The 16,676-nt window shown below is 33.2% G+C and overlaps 1 protein-coding gene and 2 non-coding genes across 17 annotated transcripts; 1 reads left to right on the forward strand and 2 right to left on the reverse strand.

Moving 5' to 3' along the window:
* Positions 1-1,566: 1,566 nt before the first annotated feature.
* On the reverse strand, positions 1,567-11,808 carry LOC139894362 (DNA mismatch repair protein MSH5-like). Of its 15 annotated transcripts, none has more exons than XM_071877599.1 (34): positions 11,634-11,808; positions 10,845-10,876; positions 10,519-10,613; positions 10,223-10,303; positions 10,060-10,132; positions 9,434-9,497; positions 8,834-8,988; positions 8,655-8,756; positions 8,504-8,531; positions 8,396-8,427; positions 8,229-8,286; positions 8,060-8,146; positions 7,684-7,740; positions 7,371-7,472; positions 7,214-7,258; positions 6,956-7,033; positions 6,784-6,834; positions 6,603-6,684; positions 5,322-5,395; positions 5,126-5,225; positions 4,825-4,921; positions 4,638-4,727; positions 4,489-4,553; positions 4,322-4,380; positions 4,128-4,204; positions 3,949-4,035; positions 3,774-3,835; positions 3,600-3,661; positions 2,727-2,780; positions 2,553-2,638; positions 2,421-2,452; positions 2,300-2,323; positions 1,930-2,045; positions 1,567-1,839 (listed from the first exon to the last, which is right to left on the reverse strand). In XM_071877599.1, exons 1-34 carry the CDS (start codon positions 11,676-11,678, stop codon positions 1,753-1,755), a joined length of 2,439 nt encoding a protein of 812 aa, XP_071733700.1. In that variant the 5' UTR covers positions 11,679-11,808; the 3' UTR covers positions 1,567-1,752. The 15 variants fall into 15 exon arrangements, 10 of the variants coding, with proteins under 10 accessions (XP_071733700.1, XP_071733699.1, XP_071733704.1 ...); XM_071877598.1 differs by having other exon boundaries at positions 8,060-8,152; XM_071877603.1 differs by having other exon boundaries at positions 2,421-2,466; positions 8,060-8,152.
* On the forward strand, positions 3,135-3,322 carry LOC139895462 (U2 spliceosomal RNA). Its single transcript, XR_011775907.1, has one exon. It is a non-coding gene; the product is annotated as a U2 spliceosomal RNA (small nuclear RNA).
* Positions 6,019-6,212, reverse strand: LOC139895450 (U2 spliceosomal RNA). Its single transcript, XR_011775897.1, has one exon. It is a non-coding gene; the product is annotated as a U2 spliceosomal RNA (small nuclear RNA).
* Positions 11,809-16,676: the final 4,868 nt, after the last annotated feature.

Here is a 16,676-nt window from a genome sequence, read left to right on the forward strand (position 1 = left end):
AGACTCTGTAATTTGCAAGACTATATTATTATGCTAGCTCATGTATTATGTTTGTTGTGTTTAGTCCATTATAGTTTGTTGTTTGTCGTGTTTAGTCCATTATAGTTTGCTAGGGTATTTGACTATATATAGCCTCACTTTATGTACTACTCAAGGGATCATCAATATCAATATATCACGTATATGTTTAACATGGTATTAAGAGCCTCTCTAACCATAATATCAAAACTAACGGCTGTGTTTCTTTTTCTTCAATAACGTATTCAACCATCCATTTTCTTGTTTTCTTTTTTCAGCATACAAATCAATTGATTGGCGTTGATAGGAAAAAAAAAAAAAAAAAAAACTTGTTTAATAGCATAAGACAACACAAATAAAATTAATTGTGTGTGATAATCCCTTAGCCGCAATACACTTCTTTTTCAATCGCTTATGACACCTCCCAGATCAATTAATTAATTTTAATTGAATCTTTAAATTGATCAATTACCTATATTCTTCAGATCGCCTCACCATCAATTAATTTAATGATTCATTTAGTTGATGCCATACACTTCTTTTTATTTTATTTGCACCATAGCCTCATATAGTTGCCCGTTACCTCACGAAGAGAAAAACAAAAAATAAAACAAAAATAACCCGCCTCATGCACACCTCTTTTTTGTTAAGTATTAGTCACATATCTTCAATTAGTTTATTCTTTGTAATTCATCTTGTAGTGGATTCTTGCAAATTGTCAACCGACACAATACTTTATCATCTTGGAAGCCACAACATCATATCATCATAGATTCTAGAGGTTATATTTTTGTGGGTTGTTCGTGTAACTTGCAACAAGCATCGTATTATCTTGGAAGCTAAACGTCAATTTTAATTATGGAATATCTCCAGGCGCAACTTTCCTGTCTCAAATTATGCAAATTTTATTTTGAGATGTCTCGGATTCACATATAAATCTTCCTTTGTCATATGTTGTCGTATTATGTAAAAGCATGTGCGTAAATTTTTTTGTACATAATGATTTTTATAACGAGTAATGAGCTATAAACCGGTCTAAATTAAACTGGCCATCCTAGTTCCCAATTCAAAGTTATTTCTAAAACACGACAGTGTGTTATATTTGTTCAAATAGGAGAAGTTTAATATGTATACAAAAGTTATTCCTAAATTTCGATGTATATCAATTATTAAGTCAAAATTCAATTGTTGGTGCCATACTCTTCATATAATAATAAGACAAAGATTGCCAATCCAGATAACATGCCTATAATAAAACTATAGAAAACGTCCCAACCTCTAAAACACGGGTCTTCATTTTATACCTTAATCCTCTAAGAAATATCGATAGCATAAAATTTGTGGCTTAATTACACCCATGAACCACAAGTAAAGTTGCAACTGTAGCTAGACATACAACCACCAGTATTCCACAATAGTTGCTTCTTGCTACCAACTTTAATGACCCGAATACCCCGAAGAGTTTTTAACCACTAAATTTGCTTCTAGAAAATGATTTCAAAAGTAATAATTAAGGCTGCTTCTAGAAATAACGATGATAAGGTGTGATTAAGCTAGAAAAGATTTAAAATTTGAATATTCACATGTTCTAAGTTACGAGTTTAAAGATACAAACTACACAATATGTTGCATCATATCGTTTCAAAACTGAATTTGTGGTAACATTTCAACTAAACAAGAAGAGAGTTAGAAGGCATAATCAATATTCGCTACATTGCAACCAACATACAAAATTTAAGGTGGTCCAGGGAAAAGATCTTGAAAAAAGAGGGCCAGATCACCATTAATAGCATCAAAAGCTACCATCTTCTCCACAGCATTCTGCCAATTGTTTCACATTTTTAGTTATAGTTATTGTGAAAAACAAACTGTCTCCAATAGAATGCTATATAATCATGATGATTACAGCACCTTATACTGGTCATCTTGAGCTGTTATCATTTCATTACAAAGTCGGTCGATATGAATGCCTTCGATGGTATAATCCAATATTGATGCTGATCTCCTAATAACTTCTTGAGGAACACCTGAAAGGTAATATAATACTGAAGGCCTATGAAACCATATATGAATTAAAAAATTAATTAACAATGGGCAGGTTCTGCTGGTATTACACTAGTTGTAGACTTGTAGTACACATTTAGTTTTGGTTTTATATAAGACAGGATGCATTTAATTTCCTTAGGTGCTAAACATGTCTAGGCAAAGTATCATAATCTTAATCGTCGAAACTATAAAATGATAAAACAGAGTTTATATAAGTGACATGGTTGAAACATACCAGCAAGAAGGGCACAATGGTGTCCTGCAAAAAGAAAATTAAAGTGACATTTTAATTTTTTTTTCTTCTTTTTACTAGCATTGAATTGAATTGAATAGCTAATACCATTATACCAACTCACCATAGCTGAGAAGTGCATGTCCAGGAACCAGCCTGACATATACAAACTGACAGATGATATTAATAGTGGAGCAAGAAAACTTAAACAAGGACTTAGACTTTGAATGTTACTTAAGGCCTTGTTGCTTTTTACCTATATAGAAATACAATTTCATCAATGTTTTCACTATTGTCATCGGGTCTTAATATGCTCATCGTGTAGTATTTGACTTTATCCGACTGATATTCATCAACGATTTTAATTAGTAACTCATAGTACATGGATATGAATAGAAGCTTTCATGCTTTAAAGTTGTTAACTTGTTACCTGAGATAAATCACTATCAACAAATATCTGGGTCAAGTGAGTGCAAATTAGAACCTGCAGCGTATGTTTACGAGTTTGGCAGTTAGTCAACAACCTCACCTAGTTTAACCTGGAAGTTGTAGATGCTTCACAATATGCACCCATCTATATCCAAAAAAAATAATCTATATCTTATTTATTAACATTAGAAGATTTTTTTATATCTGGGCACTAGTTGAAGTATGTATGTAATGTATGGACTTTGAAGTATATATGCAATTAGCAGGTGATGGGTGATTGAGAGTTGAGATCAGTTTTACTTTTTCTGATAGGAATTTTTGAAAGGCAATTAATCCCACATCGGATGACTGAAATATACAAAGGTGAAGGGAGTGGCTATAACAGCAGAGGCCCAAGAAAGGAGTAAGCATACCTTTATCGGCCTTTTGGCTAAGATCAAGTGTAGTATCTGTTCTTATCAGTTTAATATCTGATATGTGGGCCATCGGCCCACTCGATTTAATCTTATTTTTTATGGGGAAAGTCCATCACAATAGCTTAATATTGGGGTAGTGTCGCCTTGGTGTTGCACTACAACCTTGGCTGGCGCACCCCTCCAATTTTTAGTCAAAATTTTGCATGTTCAGCTTATTTTAAGCTTTTAATAATTTTTTTTTGAATTTATATTTCAAAGGCCAATTGTTTGCTCAGAAAGCTTATAAGCTTTTCAAAATGGAAACTTTTAAGCTGTTTCAAATATAAATGAAGTTTACTGAACTTTAAAAGGGGGCAATTTACTCGGGAAGTTTTTCAAAAAGGCAGCATTTTAAGCTGTATCAAATATACATCAAGTTTACTTTTTAATGATTTTCAGCCAGGGCAAGAGAAACAAACCTTTGAAGGAGAATACATTGAGATAAAATGTTCAATTGTTCCACCAAGGAGTCCAACACCATCTAAGAATGGAAGAGATGAATGCTTAGCATATCATAAAGAGTAAATATATAATTAGGTCATAAAAAGAGAATAAATATATAATTAGTGTCATCTTTACATTTTTAAACCAACCTTCAGTTAGAGTCCCCTTGCCAAATTCATCCAGCAAACATAATGATCGAGAAGTAGCATGCCTTAAAATATTATAATATCATTATGAATATCAATAAATCAACTTCGACTGGTTACAGCTTCTAACATTTCATCGTTGCCTGCTAAGAATTCACGTAGTTACACCAATAAATACCTTAGCATCATTCCAACTTGGTGCAGATCAATCATAAATGTCGATTGTTCAGCTGTCATAAGCTTGCTTCCCATAGCGCAGAAAATCCTGTACTTGCATTAATCATTGATAAATATGATAAGAATATAAGCAATCTGAAAATCATTATGATTGTATATTAGAAGGGGGTTAAAGCTAACCTATCAGTTAAACCCACTATCGCAGCATCTGCTGGTACAAAACTTCCAATGTGGGCAAGAAAAACAATCAATGCTACCTGCAATTAAAGTTAAATGGCATTGAATCTGGAGCTTTTGTTCATGAGGCTTTGTTGGACTCTATATGCAAGTTTATGACGAGAATATTCTGAGACCATACAGAAAATAGGAACCACCTGCTTTATGTAAATGCTTTTTCCGGAATAATTAGGCCCTGTGATGATATGAATACTCCCTGAGAAACGTAATTCAGAGAACCAACAAATGAATAAACATGATGTTTATGAATTCTTAGAAGCCAAGTAAACAGAGAAACATTCGATAAAAATGACGCGCCATATACCATGATCAATAATCTTGGTATCATTTAGAATAAATGTGTCAACTGTCATTTCCTGCAAAACATGTCTGATAACAGATTGCACTGAATGTTATTGCCTAAATATTGACTTGGGTAGTCCATTCTGAGATGAAAGAAAAAGAAATTCTGACCTTCCATTCCTAATATCAAGCACAGGTTCAGCACTCAATGTGGGTCTTACATAATTATTTTGACGAGCGACCAGTGCCAACGACAAAAGGCTATCGAGCAATGAGCAACATTAGTCAATAAATACTAAAAAAACAGGTTACAAAAGGTCGAGAAGCTAAGGATCAGCTAGCTAAAAATGTATCTGACCAGTCAAGTTCAGCTGCAAAATTGACCCCCTTGAGTAGATGCATTGAGAACTCAAGAATATGCGACACTAAGTCCCTTGTAATGGCTCTCTCCATATCTTTGAAAGGATATGAGTAAATACAAGAAAGAAACAAAAAATTGATTAATACAATGCATATATTAACTTAAATCCTGAGAGTTCAATTTTTTATGCCCAGGCGAATGAAAATCTCTTAGTATGTGTTAAGAAAAGTGAATGGCTCCCCAGCCTGTTACGATTTCATTAGCAGCTGAAAGAGAATTTATTATTAAGATCACATACCCAGAATTTTATGATAGATGTCTCCTAAAAGACTGTCCAATTCTCGTGTTTTTGCATTGCGGTAGTAGAACTTTCTAACATCACTGTCTTCATCAGAGAACTGGAAAACGAAACTCGGGCTTAATGAGTTAGAGTTGATTAAATGCATCTAAATATATGGTAATGTTATATTAAGATTAACAAGTAACCATCTTACTGCAAATTCGTAGTCTTCAAGGTTGTCTAGGACTCCTTCCTCTAGCCTTTCTTCAAATATGCACATCAGGTATCCTATTCGGAAACACAAACATAAGTAAAGCATATGAAGATACACTCTCAATTTCAGCACTAAAGAAACAACAGTTTAGTTACACATCCTTCAACATATGAATTTTTTAAATTGGAGAGTGGCAACAATGTTTATTTACTTATATTGTTACGACAAAAAAGTAGCTCCTAAACTGCAAGAGATTTTAGGGAGAAACTAAGAGTTGTGGTATCATCAATGTTTTTTTACTTATGTTGTTACACTATTCGTATATCTACATTTATATTTACTTGGTTATAGTTATTTTCTATATATACTATTTATTCGTATATCTATACTATAGTCGTAGATCCTTCATAGTTCAGTTTCAAGCAGTGTAGGAAAACTAGAAGAGTAAGTAACTAACTCCAATAAGCTACTATCGTTGATAAAGGTAAGGGAAAGATCTTTGAGGCTCGCTCTAGATCGGATGGTTCTATGTGGCCTGTATGGAGCCAGTAATGGGAGCCTAGCCTGGACAAAACATCAAGTCTTTAGAAGAAACAGGTTGGGAAACCAAGAGACATCAAATAGATATACTATCTTTACATTATATAGTTATAGTATGCTGATTCCATATATTTGCAAAATTTAAGACTAAAAATTGGAGGGGTGCGCCAGCCAAGGTAGTAGTGCAACACCAAGGCGACGCTCAAAGACCCCAATAGCAAGCTATTGTGAATGCCTTTCCCCATAAAAAATAAGATTAATATCGAGTGAGCCGATGACCCACATATCAGATATTAAACTGATAAGAACAGATACTACACTTGATCTTAGCCAAAAGGCCGAGAAAGGTATGCTTATTCCTTGGTTGGGATGCTGCTTTTATAGCCACTCCCTTCACCCTTGTATTTTTCACTCACCCGATGTGGGATTGTGAGCTACCCTTTTAATATCAGTTTTCACCAATAATTCTACACTAGACTAAAACTTCAGACCCTTTTCTAATTGTACCTGATTGAGTAAATTTTATTTCAAACTTAGTTAAAGAGCACAGTAGTACTTAAGTTTAGATAGAATATATATAAACATATGGGTAAGATCTTATATTAGTGCTTCAAGACTGGCATCATATCCAATATGTCAGACATGTATGATGATAGCAAAAGTTTAAGATGATTAACTTCAGCCCAGTTGAACTACATACATTTAGGCGTTAGACAGTATTTGCAAAGAAGAAAGACAAACCTATTTGATTAATATAAACAACTTGTGGGAGCAATTGATCTCTAGACATGTAAGGAAGACGTGCGAGTTCTAACGATGATACCTGTCCAAGGAATGGTGTAATGATTACTAAAACATATATAAACACAAATTTACTTCCAATAACGATGTCATTACAACATTTGTACAGTTAGAACTGAACCTCCTCCAAAAATTCTGGCAATTCTTCATATATTTGCCTCAGTTCATCCAACTGCATTTGATATAAAGGAAAGGTTTGTCAAGAAAAAGGAAAATGCACTTGTAAGGTAAATATGCAGAAATAGAGAGACATATAATGTGTGATTGAGATTATTCAATCATAAGGTCCTAACCTCTTCACAAAAACCATCTTTTACAGATGTCTCGTAACCTTTGTCTTTACTTCTATTTACATCAATAACACCAACTATCTACAAAAGAAAAAACAAATAAATAAAAATAGTGAAAGTTTAATTTAATATCATCTAAAATTTAAGATAGCATCTAGAGGAGGAAATAACATGATTTATACAGCAGTGAAATTTTAATTGAAGAAGCATGAACATATTGTGAAATGAATAATCAGCAAAGTGAAATAAAAGCTAACTAACCAGTTCATATACATAAGCCAGATCCATTGAAATGCAAGAAGCCGCCTATTAAAAAGTCACAATCCAATTACGTAATTGCCTCTACAACAATAATATATAAGAAAACAAATGAAAACAAAACTGCATCATTACCATTTTCTCGAGAGTAATTCATTACCTTCTCAATAATATTTACACCAAAGTAGTTAGCATGCTCCTGTAGATTTTCAGAAACTCCTAGTTCAAATATCTTGTTGATATGCAGAAGTGCAGCAAGGCTCTACATGATATAAGAAACATAAGTTAAAACAAGTTGATGACAAGGTCCGTATATGTATATAACTACTACAGATGTGTAGAGGTTTTATGTATTGTCTACATACGGAGTAATTCTTATCTGAAGACAGGGTTAGCATGCAACAGCGAAATGTATATTTTAATATTATGCATGCTTTCAGATAGACGAATGAAAAGAAGAACACAAAGATTACCTTCAAAAAGGAAGTCCAATCACCACAGGAACATACAGAACTGGGGGAGTTGAATTTCTACCATGCAAAAAACTTAAATAATGAGTGAGAACATTACAAATAAAATATATACTAAAAAATTAACTATTCTGGAGTTGTAACATATAAATAGACTTGATGAGACCAACTATAGTGGACCACAATGGAAAAATAGTAGAGCTTCTTATGGGCTGCAGTAATAATACGATGCAAAACTGGAAATATTGGATCATCCATTCATATAAAAATATTTCAATGCTTTAAAATTTAGAAATTACAACAAACCACCTCCATATCCAATAAAAAGTTAATACGTCATCTGAAATAAATAAATATAAGACATAGGATAGTATTGTACCTTCAGTATGTGGGGAACATCCTTAACAGATTTCAATGTATCACGTAAAGCAGTCAACAATTCTTCAGATGCAACGAAGAATGATATCTGAATCTATCAAAGAACACAAACATTTTTGCAGATACGGAGTAAAGCACACAACGACGAATACAAGTTTTAAAAAGGATACAAAATCCAGACGACTATTCAAATTGTCGATGTCTAGTATGGGCCTGAGAAACCATGTCCTATTACAGAGAAAAGAAACCATCAGTATGAACCTGTAGGCTGCAGGAAAAGTTTCAATCACTGAATATTTCTACACTTACAGAACATAAAAAGCAAATCCTTGTTTACCTGAGAAGACGTTTGCCCATAGGTGTCACACACTAAAAACATAGAACATCGATTAGATACTGATTTCAAAATCAAAGAAGATAAAAAAGAAGAGAGCAATCTCCACACCTTATTCATCATTCCAAAGACAGAAAACCTGCATGTAATCGAATAATACTATCACAGTCATATTTATAAAGATTCAATTGGAACTAAATCATTGATCTCTCAACTATAGTTACTTTTGATATGTACACAAACAGAAAGAACAATTGATTACCCTTCTTTTGCTCTACCAATACCCATGTGACTTGGATGTTTGTCTGTTTGGAATATCTGCAACGCCTCATGAGCTGCGGAGTCAACTTTAAGAAATTTGTTCCTGCATTTCAAAAAAAGAGGACTTATAGGCAACCAGTGGTGGTTGGTAATATGAATACCAAAAGTATGATTACATACAGTGAGATTTGCATGACAGAATTGATTGCAATTGACACACTCCCACACTCATTTTGTTCAATGGTATCCACGACTCTTTCGTTCTCCAATATGGCAAGAAGTCCTCCACTAGCACGAACTTGAACTTCACTCTCTATGTCCATCATAGAGCTTAGCTATAGTTAAAAAAAACAATAGAATATTGACTTAGACTAAAGTACAACTTTATTATAAATAAAGTTATATGACAATTATAGCACGATTATCTATAACAAGACCAGTTTGTTCAACAATACTAGATCCAATAGTGTGGTGGTAGAAGAGTGACGGGAAAGAAAAGAGTATAGCAACAACAAGTAACATAATTCAAAAGCAAGGCGCACATGGAGGATATTTATACAGTGTCCACTCTTATTTTAGTCAGCTAACAGAGATTTTATAAAAGACCAAACCAAAAAAAGTAACCAAAGAGGAAGAAGAGATAGTATATGCTGAAATTTGTTAATTAAACGGATTAACAATGTGAGAGTCTTAAAAGTAATTGGCATAAACACTGTCAGACAAACATTAAACTAGGGAGGAGTGATAACTTGGGGGAAAAAAAATCATGAAATAACTTACAAAGCAGACTCTTTCTTTGATGTTTAACCCATCATCCATTCCTGTTACTCGAAGATATATTAATCTGTCTTATGAGACCAACAGATAAAACAGCAAGTTCGAAACGTTAAAAATAGAGAACTTTATAAACCGAGAGGCAATATGTATACGGAAACATATCATATCATATGAAAGATAAAAAGATACAAAAATAATAGAAGCATATTCATAATAATTCATCACTATAAACTTCTGGTGCTACCATCGGCCAAAAAATAGATAAGTTTCTGAATGCTTTTGTCTCTGTTATTTTAGAACAGTCAACCATTCTTGTTAAAATCATAGCTTACTACAAATTCATCATATCAACATGAACAAAAAAGGTATCACATAAATAGTGGGTTAAGTTTGTACATGACAGATCACAACAGTGTTCACTATATACGAATAATATGGCAAAAGAGGTATTTGATGAAACCCATAAACTTCTATTTAGTTCAGACTTCCAAATTTGCTGAAAGGCAAAAAGAATTACTAGCCGGAAACTTGAGAAATATGTTCATTATTACTCAGTGTTACAACCAACGACCTTCAAAAGCAGTCACCATTGAATTGCATAACTGAAAATCATTTTAGAGTTACTACACCTGTGCCACGCTTGTTCATAACTAAATATTGAACTCTTCATCTGCTTTACAGAAGGCACCTCGCTTTCACCATCTGTATCACTAGCAAGAGTAAGTACACAATCCACAATTCACAAGCTCAGGGTGCATAAAGAACGCAAAAAAAAAAAAAAAAAAACCCTACCATTTTGTTGTAAAGCAGTCAAGAGAAATTCATCACTCTTGGTACTTGTGTATATGATCAATGGTTTAACCTGATACTTCACTGGGACAAGACAAAGTAAGAAAAAAGAGTTGTTAAGCTGCAGTAAGCTGTCCAATGACCCACACTGAAAAGCTGATGATATGAAATAGAAGTAATCAAATATCATAAGGAAGAGGAGAGGAAATGCAACTAAAATCTTATTGACGAGTTAACGAAATTCCCTTCACCTTGTAAAAAATATTGTATGTAAGAGGGAAAGCAAAAGTATCTTTTACCCATATCAATCAAGGGAAACTCTCCAGTTCCGTCTTCCCATAGTTCCAGCACATGAAGTTCACGAGTAAGAGTATCATAATAGGAAACTCCAATTCTAATTACAAAATTTTAGTAATGTGTCAACTCTATTACACATATCTTCATATCATATTGAAAGGGAAGACTTAGTCTGCAGGATATTGTAAATATAAGATTATTATGTACATTATTCCTGGTAAACAAATAAAATATGATAATGATTATCAGTATATTAGTGTGGATAACGTCAATATCAGTTTGGCGGCATACACAAAATACTGATGTTTGTTTACGAAAGAAGCTTAACCTATGACCCTGCATGAGGCATGCCATGTACACCTGCATAGACAAACCATATTAAATTATTAGCGCCAAATAAGTTTAGGGAAACAATACGCAATGAAATTTTATATTAATAAAAGCAAAAATAATATTCGCGGATAAACTTAAGACAAATTAGCCTGTGCTTCCAAATACTTTCCATTTCTGTTCCTTCGTGACAATGAAGAAAGGAATAGTTTCTCAAAGTAAAACAGTTTTTAGACGGAAAAGCCTGGATTACTTGCAAGATATCATTTTGGTTCTAGAAAACTTAATTAACTAATTTCTCTTAAGGAACGAAAACTGAACTTTGCTATAGTAGTGATGTCCACGTGGCATTGCATTAAGGAACGAAAACTGAACTTTGCTGTCGATGACTTTTTCTATGTTACTGAATTGCTAAAATATTGTTTCCTTTAACTTAACTATTAACATTAATTGCTAAAGTAAGTTCGAATTAGCTAGATACGAACTTGCAACAATTCTTCAAATCATATATTCATATCAAATATCAAATAAAGTTACAAAACGCGATCGATAAATCAAACATTAGTACCGTTAACGCCTAATAAATCGAAGTAATTATTGCTAATACATGATAAATGAAAGGATTGAGATATTATACGAGTACGATGACGAAGAAAACGTGAACAGGTAAAATTAGGTTACAAAAATGAAAATGAATGGAAGCAATTAACTGATCCGATAAATAATAGTAAGTGATATGATGATATACAAGTTACAGAGAATGTATTAATGGCGTTGATTAATGCACCTGAGGCGCAGCTTCTGTTTCATCTACCTCCTCCTCCTCCTCCATAGCACAATTCGAGCGTGTGTGTTTTCGCGCGAAAGTGAATCGGTGTATTTGTGCATAGTTTTCGACAATGGTTAAACTAATTAATACGGATTAACTATGAAATTTGGGATTCGTTTAACTATATCTTTTAACCGACGATATTGGATTTATAAGAGAATACTCTCACTTATACAGAGTATAACTTAACCTTTCTTTTTTTTTCTTCTTTTTTTTTTTTTTTTTTTTGCTAAGATAACGATGATCACATTAAAACAAAACAAAACATTTTTTTTTTCATTAATAAAAAAGACAACAATAATACAAACGAATTAGAACAGTGCAAGGCTCCGGAGCACACACAAACCCTCAAAACAAATAGCAAAAGCTATCTAGCCCAAAGAAAAATAAGAACTATTAGAAAACCCAAAACTATTCAACATACGAGATATAGAGTTGTACGAAGTACTCGAGTACTTAACATATAAGATGTGTATTGGTAAATATTTTAAGAATTTTGGAAAGGTGTCCTTATGTGGTACATGCTAGAGTTGTACGAAGTAGTTGAGTGTTTGATTAGGTCGAAATTTCATGATCTCATTCCTAATTTATTTATTGTTCAGTATTTTTTTAGAATGTCACAAATTAATTATCTACTTTCATAAATAAATAAGAATAAAAGTGTAAAGTTTTATTTATTTATTTTTTTTTTGTAATCTTCTTATAGTTCTACTGTTGTTTACTACATTACCTAGTAGAAAGTTAACTTGTATTCAAGTCCAACAACCACATTAAACAAACTTCACAACAATCGTATACTGCATTAACAACATCAACATAAATACATGATTTCATTACAATAAAAAAAAAATTATAAGCAAGGAAACCCTCTTATGAACGAGAACATTGGCTCACCAATAAAAGGTAAAACCTCGGGTAATCAAGCCTCCCGAGCGCGAATAAACTTCACAACAATGTCTACAACATCATTGTTCCAAATTATTCAAATAAAACGAATGCTTATCAGAAAACAAACATTAAAATAAAAATCAAAATTGCAAAAATTCACACAAACAATTTAACCCCCATCTTCATCCTTGCAACTACTGCTTCAAGTCGTTCTTTATCAGCAATCACTTGAAAATACTTTCTATTATACAATTCATTGGGAAGTTTTGGATTGATTTACTTAAAGTAGTTGCATCGTTGTTCAAGAGAAAGACTATAACTTGGGCAACTCTTAAATCGACACACAGGGTTTGTTCGTGTCTAAGATGTCCAAATACGTGCAACATCGCCACAAAAGCATCTTTATGTTCCAGAGTTGTTCATCTTCGTGTAAGTTGAGAAAACATAACGAACGAGATATGGAGAGATAAGCGGGCGAATGTTACTAATTTAACTATCATCTTCGTGTAAGTTGAGAAAACATAACGAACGAGATATGGAGAGATAAACGGGCGAAGGTTACTAATTTAACTATAATTTTGGGATTCAAGGTTATCAATATGAAGGATCTACGTGTATCTTGAGGTAATAGAAGATATATATACAGCATAGTGTGGCATTTTTACAACAAAAAGTTCACGTGGCCAAATGTTACCTTAATTTTACATTCATTAAAATCACATTCCTTTTCTATTTAAAATTAAAGTACAAAGTCTTTTTCTTGCATCGGTAAAACCAATATTACATTTTATATATTGTCAAATTGTAAATTGTAACTTATGTTGCCTTTCGATTCATTGACTGACTAAATCACCACTCCACTGTTCTAACTTTTTTCAGGCGAGTCACTAAGTTACAACTTCCTTTTTTTTTTTTTTGGTAAGCGAGGAAACCCTCCTATAAACGAGCACATTGTCTCCCCCAAATAAGGTAAAATCTATGGTAATCAAGCCCCCCCCCCCCCCCCCCCCCCCGAGCTCGAGACCTGGTACCGGGTGAATTGCGCATTATGCGCAACCTCTAGTCACACTCCCTTTTTGGACAATTAGGCATAGTCAAGGATTGAACCCGGGTGGTGTGATTCATTGGGCAACTCGATGGCCACTCAAGCAAGCTTGAGTGGTTAAGTTAAATAATACGAAGTAAAGCATATTTGAGTTCCTTTATTTCGGTTTCATATTTCGTAGCGTTCTTTGGATTTTGTATGTCGTAATATCCGTATGCTTTCAGTTTTGGTTGTGTTACGATTGATTTTTTGGTTTGGTGAGGCTCGGTATAGATAATTCGTTAGGTTACGCTTTCTAGGTTCAAGCCTCATTAGGATCCTCTATTATTCTTCTTGTTGATTTCGTTTTCTTTTCGAAAACGTTTTCTGTTGTTATAAAAAGTTTTTGTTATTTTCGCCAAAAATAAAAGTTAACTGAGGATTCTTAATTCACAAAAAGATGAATTAATACGGGTTATTACTTAATTTAACCATAATCATTGTTCTAAAGCAAATTATTTCTTCATATACATAAAGAAAACTCGATTTATAGTCATCACAACAAAAAGTGAGTGATTGAATTGACAACTCAATATTTCGTCAGTGGCGAGATCCTATGATTTTTTAATGAAAAACTGAAGGACTTTGTAACATCTATTTCAGTGCGGTTGGATTTTGTTCAACTGCCCAAGGACTTGGTGCGCATCTTTTGTTGTTTTTACTGCTTGAAGTGATTGTTGCGACCATGAAGAAGTCTTCAAAATGTATAGGATACCACTAAATTTAACTATAAGAACTCATATATTTTTAAAAGCTATATTTTTTTTTGGTAAACAACCACTAAAGTACTTTTAAAATATAATTATCCTTGAAAGTTTTTTGGAACTCCATCGAGTTTTCATCATGAATTCGATACTGATAACGTCAACACTATTTGACCACTTTGTGCCCATGAACGTACATAATTCTTCAAATACATATAAGGGGAACATGAGTTGGTATTAATTTGTTGATACATTAAAGAATTAACCCTTTTAGAATACGAACATCGCAGACAATTATTCAACTTTTTTCGATGGTCTCAAATTCACATATATGAATATTCCTTGTCATATGTATTCACCGTATAATTTCTAAAAATCAGACGGTATAAAATAAAAGTCATTATATGTGGGTCTCGTGTGTAGAAATTATCGTCAATCATCAGGGGCGAAGCCATGATTTTTGATCACTGGTGGCACAAAATAATATCGAAATATATCGAATCATAAAATTTCAAGTAACAAACTATGATTCACCAATAAAAAAACAATAGAGTCCCTAAGTTACATATTATTCCATTTTTATAAAAAGAAAAAGGAAGGGAACTTCTCACCGAAGGAGGCAGTAGGAATGAAGGAGGCAAGAAGCTACCGCTTCTAGAATGGTTGCTTATCCTTCACTTCTTTAATAGCGTATCGTTATTTAAAAAAAAGTTTATGGAGTCGAAAAAAGGGTTACGGTTGCGGAAACCAGAAAAAGTAGGGAACCATCGATTACCTTTTGAGTCAAAGTATCGACGAGGCAAGTATTAATGCCTCTTACGATCTTTCTTTTCTTGAAGCAATTCATAACTGTTTTATTCGTAGCTCGCTTCAAACTTAGGTGCTTTATCTAAATGTTTGATTCCTATTAAATAATTAAAATGGGCATTCGAATAGCAAAATGGAATCATCTTAAATTCTTGAAGCAAAAGAGTTGGTCTTTGCAAAAAGGAAACCTCAGAACCTTCAAAATTAGTCGTTAATAACTTGGATATTATTTAAAAATAGTCTTTAGTAAATGGATAGTGATATATAGAGGGCTAAAGGTATAAAGCTATTGGAGTTGAGGGTTTATAATGTATATCTATATAATAATATGGTATCTAATGAAGATGTGAAGTACTCCGTATTTATTTTTCCACCTCCACATCCCAATAAAAGTCAAAATAGTAGGTGGACTAGTCATAAGTTTGAAAGAGAAGTGTATATGCTTCGATGCCTCTAAAATGAAATTACATAAGCTTATATAGGCGAATTCAAATGGCATATTCCACCGAATATTTACCTAATAATTCAAGCGTACCTAATACGCATTATTTAGACACAATTTTTCACACTCGGGACCACTTTTGACCTTAAGGAAAAGGTCTGGCCCCACATAATAATTCACACACATTATTGATACAATAATTGACGAGAATTTCTACACACGGGATCCACGTATAATGACTTTTATTTTACACCGTCTAATTTTTAGAAATGTGGTCTCCACCATGCTTCGCTGGTCACTCTGATTGTAAAATTTAATCGAGCAATAAACAGAAGACTGGGAAGAGGTTATAGAAGAAGTTTGGAGTTTGAGCTAAACCCAGATCAGCAACTAGAAATATGTAGACAAAAAAGAGCGCAATTGGTACCGGCTGAGGTACTTTAGGGCAGTAATAATCAAACTATCAGACATAGAGTCTACCAACACTACTCAGAGCAAAGAATACTCGGTGTAGGAGAATCACAAACTGATCTAAGACTCTGTAATCAGCTCTGGTACCAAGAACGGTTGTCCTAAAAATATAAAATTAAAGATTACGATGATAACGGATCGCTACTTCTATATCAGTACAAAGTTATAAACTGAAATACAGAAGTATTAAAATTGGTAAGACAAAGTATTTATAAAACACACCTTGATATTACACTCGATAATTTTACAAACATTGAGAGAGAAGTGTATATGCTTCGATGCATCTCAAATGAAATTACATAAGCTTATATAGGCGAATTCAAATGGCATATTCCACCGAATATTCACCTAATAATTCAAGCGTACCTAATACACATTATTTAGACACAATTTTCCACACTTGGGACCCACCACTTTTGACCTTAAGGAAAAGGTCTGGCCCTGATGTTTGCAGCGGGGTATACGAAATACTATTAAATTTAGCAGGAAAATACTATTAAATACGATACAATTTTACACAAGATATTTATTTATTTAGAGAATGGATATACTTAAACCTTGCTACAACACTTATAGGCAGTGTACCTAATCGTACAGTAGTGTAG

The sequence above is a fragment of the Rutidosis leptorrhynchoides genome, chromosome 2 (genome assembly GCF_046630445.1).
Source record: "Rutidosis leptorrhynchoides isolate AG116_Rl617_1_P2 chromosome 2, CSIRO_AGI_Rlap_v1, whole genome shotgun sequence".
In the NCBI taxonomy this organism is placed as follows: domain Eukaryota; kingdom Viridiplantae; phylum Streptophyta; class Magnoliopsida; order Asterales; family Asteraceae; genus Rutidosis; species Rutidosis leptorrhynchoides.